The sequence below is a fragment of the Echinops telfairi genome, unplaced genomic scaffold, assembly GCF_000313985.2.
Source record: "Echinops telfairi isolate 266 unplaced genomic scaffold, ASM31398v2 ScPeMD7_7458;HRSCAF=8496, whole genome shotgun sequence".
In the NCBI taxonomy this organism is placed as follows: domain Eukaryota; kingdom Metazoa; phylum Chordata; class Mammalia; order Afrosoricida; family Tenrecidae; genus Echinops; species Echinops telfairi.
In genome coordinates, this window is record NW_022111358.1 from 29,476,298 (window position 1) to 29,482,973 (window position 6,676).

Consider the following 6,676-nt stretch of genomic DNA (forward strand, 5'->3'; position numbering starts at 1 on the left):
GGGGGGTTTACGGTGCGGAGAATGGTCATCTGAGATTAGTCGCCTCCTTGGCCTCCCCCAGCTCTCCAAACCAGCCCTACCTCCGGATAGGCCTCTCGCCCAAAGGGGGGCGGGAACTCGATGTCGCCCCACTTCACTTTGCAGATGTAGTCGGCCGTGGCGTCCACCTTGGCAGCCAGGTCAAGGATGTAGACTCCGTCTCTGGTGACGACTGGGAGGGGCAAAGGGACCCGTCAGCCCTCCTCACCCGTGGGCCGGGTGCCTCCCGTGCAGGCCTAGTGACGCCGAGTGCTGCGCACAACCCGATGGCAGCTGTCCCACCAGTAGAGGAAGAAGCAGATTCTGCCCAGTGGCTCCCCGTCCCCAAGCTACAGGGGCCGGCAGGGCGGGCTGTGGAGGAAACTACACTCCTCACTTCAGATATCTAACAGTGCACCACTCCGGCTTTATTTAGGGCCACCCCCCCACACACACACACACCATCAGAAGCCCCCCGCAGGGGTGTACATCTGGGTTTCCTGGGGCCCAGCTGGGGGAGCCGCTACACCTGGTGGAGGAGACACCCTGGGGTGCCCTAGGCCTCAGGCCAGCAGAACTCATCTGCTGCCGCCTCACTGGACATCCATCTTCCTCTCCCCTGGGGCCACTTAGCTAATTAAGTTAGCACAGAGCCATCTGGTCCATTAGGGGGCTGTATCCTGGAAACAGCCTGGACTTTGCCCGAGGAGCCCTGGCCAGCAGCGGCCTGCCCACTCTCCCGCCCCAGAGCCGATTCCTGCACAGCCCAAATGGACCAGCTCCTCGGCCAGCTCAATGGGGCAGGGTGGGCAGGATAGGCACTAAGAGGACAGGTCTGAGAGGCACACTGGAGCCCAGGCTGGTGGGACCACCTCACTCCTGGCAGGCGAGGCGTGGGGCATGCACGGTCAGAGCAGAGCGTCCCTCACAGAGGGACCACAGGGAGACAGAGGGCAGCTTCTCAGACCCCTCCCCGGCCATCATCCTAATGGACCTGTCCAACAGAGCCGCTTCCTCACCAAGGGGGTTGATCTCCAGGTAGGTGAAGTACAGGTCCTCATAGAAGTTGAAGAGGCCCGAGATAAAACTGGCCAGGATTCTAGAAGGGGGGTGGGGGAGGGAAGAGCGTCAGCTCCATCAGCCCCTCCCACCGCCTCATCCCAGTGACAGCTCCCCATCCTAACCCCGCCGCCCTCCGCAAACTCTGCTCCCCAACCCAAGACGTGTGCCAGCCACCGAGGCAGAACGGAGCTGTCAAGCAGCGCCAGCCAGCCAGACAGGGGCAGGAGGTGAGGACATGCTTCAGTCTGATCCAGAGTCGGCTCGCTGCCACCCCCACAGACACCCAGAAAGGGAGGGCCACTCTGCATTCTCCTGTCCTCTGGCCACCTCCCTGCTGTCCCTCTCACTCAACTCTTTCTTGTCCTCGGGGGCGTGCACCAGCAGGTGCTTCTTGACGTCCTCGGGGTGCAGCTTCTTGTCCACGCCGACCAGCAGCTTCTGGGCTTTGGCATCCACGTCGCCCACATCCACCCCGCCTTCGTGGTGGAACAGGACATAGTCCCCATCTCGGGTGGCATAGATGCAGACGTAGAACTCCTCCGCCTGGCGGGCGAAAAGAGTTAGGTGGGTGAGGGGCACTGGACGGGCAGAGAGGAGCCCACCCCTCTGGTCCCGTCTAAGACCCAGTAAAAAACAGTCACCGGCAGACCCGGTCAACACCTACCCCTTGGGGACCAGAAAGAAGCCGTGGTGGCCCTTTCTTTCCTCTCTGGACCCCCAGGGAGGCTTCACGACCCTGCCTCCTCAGACTGGAGTTTCCCCTTCCGCCCCTTGAGGATCAGACACACAGAGATGCCGACACACAGAGAAGCCCAGGCCCAGAGCAGCCCACACGTACCTGAGTGTGGGGGACGAAGGGCTCGATCAGAAAGTTCTTAAGGAAGCCTTTGGCCTTGCCAACCTACAGAGATCCAGGTGAGGGCCAGACGTGAGCACATCTTCCTGCTCTGCGTGCCCCAACCCGAGGTGGGCCCCCACACCACCACCACCACTGCACCCGGCAAGCGATTTCCCCAGAAACCAGGGTCTTGGGGCCACAGAACCCCAGTTCCTGGAGGCCACGGGGCCCCCCACCCCACCCTTTGTCCTGTGCCTGCCGCACTCAATCTGTCTCCTCCGTAAGGGTCCACCGCCCCCATACAAAAGCACTGGGTCAGGAGTCATCACCCTCCCGCCAGCACACAAAACCCAAGGACAAAAGGACCTAGAACAGGGGCAGGCGACCTTGTGCTTTCTCTGCCTTTGTGGCAGGCGGGCGGGAGGGCATGGTGACCCAGTGTGGTGCCCAGAGCATGAAGGAAGCTTTTCCACTCGAGCTTTCCTGGCCGCGGACCCAGCATGCAGAGCTAATCAGTGTGAGTGGGTCCCTGGCGGCAGCCAAGGCGAGACAGCTCTCATCCCCGAGCCCCCCGCCTGGCTGTGCGTCACTGCTGAGTCAGGACCAGACAGCAATCCATCAGAGGTAATGAGCTGCTCTGGCCACCTGACACGGCTACTGGTTCAGACGCACCCCCCTACACCCCCAGCACCACGCTCCTCCCAAAGCCTCCCTGGAGACACTGCTCAGTCCAGCTGGCCTCTCCCCAAAGGCCCGGGAGCTTCAAGGTCAGGACCCTTCTGTCTGTCCAGACTCACACGAAGCTTCAAGATCCTTCTTTACAGGGGGGCTCAGACACAAAGACATGCAGTGAGGGGCTTGTGGTGGGCTGCACTGTGATCCCAGTTTAAGTGCTGGAATCCTCACCCCTAGGCCTTTGGGTGGGCATCCTTGGGTGGTGGGTCAAACCCACACCTCAAGAAGCACCGCGGAAGGCAGGCCTGGCGATTTGCTCCCCAAGATGCCAGCTGAGAAAACCCTAGGGAGCATTTCTACAAAGCACATGTGGTGGGGTCAGGCTCAGCCACCCCAACAGGCTGCCACTGGGTGCGGCCTCATATAACACCCTGCAGTGGCCTTCCACCAGCCATCTAATTCAATAATCATCTAATTCAATAATCAGCAGAGGGCAGAGCTAAGTGAAAGGCTCCCAAATGTCATCACTTCTGGGTTATTCAGGGAGTAGCAGAGACCCAGAGCACGCGGCAGACTGGGAAGACAGGTGCCCTCACCTAATTCCCAATGGTTCCCTCATTTACATAGTAAATTAATCACTGAGCTGAGAGGGGCTGAATTTACAGATGGCATTATGAACTGTCTCAAGTTAAGTCCTGGCTCATAAGGTCTCTCAGACAAAAAGATGGGATAGCTCTCTTTCTCGTGTCTGTCTGGCCCACCCCTTCCAGTAGGTACATTGCCCCAAACCACCACCAGCCTGGTTGGAAATTGGAAATAAGAGTGTTCTGAAAAGAAAAAGAAAACTTTTTTAAAAAAGTGTTCTGAATGAAACTATGGGGAAAAAACAAACAAACAAGAGAAGTGCTGAAAGGGCTTCGTTCTCCACGGTCATCACTGAAGCAGAGCATTTGGACCTGGCTCCTCATGGGGTGACTTCTGTCACACACCTTGCCCAGGCCGGGAACAAAGAACATTTGTCCCGTGGGGACTGCTGTCCGAGGCCACCGGAGTGGCTCGGCTCCCAGGACGTCTACTTTCCCTGACCGCACGCTGACTAGCTTTGGGGGGTGACCGTGATGACACCTGTTGACCTGGAAGCGACTGGATCTGCTTCTGTTACCATGCCATGTACCCTCTCCCGAGACTCACCATGGCCTCCAGTCCCAGCCTTGACTTCAGCCAGGACTTGACCCCGTCCAGAGTCAGGTTGACCCCCACGAGCCCCAGCTTCCCACGCCGTTTGATCAGCTGGTCTGGCTTGACGACCAAACTCTGGAAGGGGGAGAGCAGGGTTTATGGACACAGCAGGGACCGGGAAGGCGAGCGGGCGAGAGGTGGAAGGTATTGGACATCCTGGTGGTCTCCGACCCACCCTGCTGAGCCCACCGCCCTCCAGGGTGGTCGTCCGAACGTCCTTCGTCCATCCCAGCCCGTCTTTGTCTCAACTCCCAGCAGTCTAGAGCCATCTGCGGGTGGGTAGGCCTGACAGAACAGGTGCTCTGGGAATGAATGCCCAACCCTCCCTATGCAGGTGAGTGAGTTGGCGTCTTTATTAAGTCGAAACGCCCCAGAATACAGACCTGAGCCCGTGGTCCGTTAATGTAGAGTGACAGCCAGGCTGGGGAGGACGAGGCCCTAAGAGGTCACCGGGTAACCCCTCTGTGCTCGAACTCTGCCCTATCCGCAGCCCTGCTCTAGACCTCTAGGGCCAAGGTACCCAGCATGCATGCTGCCCTCCTTTCAAAGAGGGGGCTCAAGTGTCAGCGAGGTAAAATGGGGAGCCCCAGGACACAAGGTTCATAAGTAGAAACCTGGAATGTGAACGTAGGCCCCTGCTCTGCGTGCTAGGCCTGACTCTCTCAAGATGCAGGGCCTGCCCGGTTTACTGCAGGCTGCCCACCAGGACAAGCAGGCAGTTCAGGATCATGCGATGCATTCTGACCTCTCCACTGTCAGCCCTATTGGGGAGATGTGGGGAGGGCCCTCACCTGGCTGAGCAGCCAGGGGTGATCCTGCAGCAGGCGGGCCCAGTCTGTGTCCGGGGTGACCCGCGCATACTTGAAGCGGTTCTGGATGGCCGAGGTGGTGCAGATGTACTTGTATAGGAGTTCTTTGCCCGTCTGCTCTGAAATCGCCTTGGCCGACATGGCTGCAGAAGGACCTGCTCTACCTGCTTCCAGGGGGGAGAGAAGCTGATCAGAAGGGGGCTGGCCAGACCGACTCCCAGGTACCCCACAACCACTGCCCCTCAGCTCCTCTCAGGAAGGAAGTGAAAGGCAGGCCCAGCAGGAAGGGAAATCTCAGATCTCAACTAGCCAGTCACCAGCACAGAGGGGTTGGAGATGATGGAAGGCACTCCCCAGGCTCTGCCCTGAAGGAGGGCACTGCTGGGAACAAGCAGGGCTGACCTGCCTCCCTCCCACTCAGACACAGGCACTGGCCAGTTTAGGGAGCCTCAGGCGGCAGCAAGTCCCAAGCAATGGAGAGGTAAGATGGGACGAAGGGCAGAAGCCTCCCAGCAGTTCCCAGCTCCTAGGACAACCAGACTCCTGACTGGAATATGGAGCCAACACAGGGCGGGGACACTGTGACTCCAACATATCCCACCCGCCTGCTGAGTCATCCAGCTGCTCACAGAGCAAAACCCACTAAGCAAAATAGAGAGAGGCCTCTCTGGGGACCACCCTGTACCGGTCACTTGTAACTGAGCCAAAGCTGAGGGCGGAGCTGGGGGACCCATCCTTGATGCGAAGTAGAGACATGGCGGGTACGCGTGTGGGCTCACTGACGGACGCGCCTATGCAAGGGCCCCGTGAAGCAGACGGAGAGGCAGAGACCCGCCCCACCACCCTCCCCAGAGGAAGCTCGTTCTCCCAAGGACCCACGACTTGAACCCAAAGCCTCTTTCTCCTGGTCCCCAGAAAGGAAAGATGGTCTCCCCAGCAACCAGACCCAAGTCTGCCCTTCACCTCCAAGAGGAGTCTGGTGACAATTTCTTCCTCTTCCTGCCCCTGGCCTATCGGGGAACTTGTGGACTTGGGGGCAACAAGCAGGGGAGGGAGATGGGAAGGCACCAAGTCACCCGGGCCCAAAGCTAGGCCAGTAAGAGCAGAGGTGAACCTGTTAATGAATTTGTTGGGAGGAGGGGGCAAGGACAAATCAAGGCTGACAGAGAATAAGGGGCACAGAAGGGTCTTCATTCCCAGCTGGGGAAGCCACTTTGCTCTGCCCCTGCCCCTGCCCAGTGGGCCAGGCTGAGGCTTCAGGTTCTAATCCTGGCTTGGTCTGGCCACTCCCTTGGCCTGGAGGCCCCTCTCCAGCTCCGCACAATGGGCACATTCAGCCCAAGTCAGGGAGCTCAGAGGGGCTCAGAGAAGCCTGCCCCTTGTCTGGTCCTCCCCTGGGATGACTTCTGGCTCCTTATCCACCCCAACCAGCCCTACTGCCCACAGCCCTCCACCCCCACCACCCCCCACCCACTCCGGCAGCTCCATTTCTCAACCTTCTTGGCTCAGACCAGAAAAACGGGTCCTGGGATCGGATGGGCGCATTCGCCCCCTCCCAAACCAGGTGGCCGGAGCAGAAGAGAAGGGCTCCAGCCGCTGAGCCTCCCCGCCTCAGCAAGGACACCAGAAGGGAAGCCCCTTAGCTGAGCCTCCCCGCCTCAGCAAGGACACCAGAAGGGAAGCCCCTTAGCTGAGCCTCCCCGCCTCAGCAAGGACACCACAAGGGAAGCCCCTTAGCTGAGCCTCCCTGCCTCAGCATGGACACCACAAGGGAAGCCCCTTAGCTGACCCTCCCTGCCTCAGCAAGGACACCAGAAGGGAAGCCCCTTAGCTGACCCTCCCGCCTCAGCAAGAACACCACAAGGGAAGCCCCTTAGCTGAGCCTCCCTGCCTCAGCAAGGACACCACAAGGGAAGCCCCTTAGCTGAGCCTCCCTGCCCCAGCAAGGACACCACAAGGGAAGCCCCTTAGCTGAGCCTCCCTGCCCCGAAAAGGGAGCACCTCCCAAAACAGACCCAAAATCCAGCTTTGGGAA

The 6,676-nt window shown here is 59.6% G+C and overlaps 1 protein-coding gene across 5 annotated transcripts in view; it reads right to left on the minus strand.

Annotated features, from left to right (window-relative positions):
- Positions 1 to 6,676, minus strand: part of ACLY (ATP citrate lyase) — a 38,701-nt gene that overhangs the window by 29,768 nt on the left and 2,257 nt on the right. For 2 of the 5 annotated variants that reach the window (XM_004707162.2, XM_045299605.1), the window contains exons 2-7: positions 4,624 to 4,808; positions 3,785 to 3,907; positions 1,919 to 1,981; positions 1,433 to 1,623; positions 1,038 to 1,117; positions 81 to 211 (exon numbers count right to left, since the gene is read on the minus strand). In XM_004707162.2, the coding sequence (XP_004707219.1) occupies positions 81 to 211; positions 1,038 to 1,117; positions 1,433 to 1,623; positions 1,919 to 1,981; positions 3,785 to 3,907; positions 4,624 to 4,808 (773 nt within the window). Of the gene's footprint in view, positions 1 to 80; positions 212 to 1,037; positions 1,118 to 1,432; positions 1,624 to 1,918; positions 1,982 to 3,784; positions 3,908 to 4,623; positions 4,813 to 6,676 lie in introns of all 5 variants that reach the window. The other 3 variants (XM_045299607.1, XM_045299604.1, XM_045299606.1) reach the window with 2 other exon arrangements.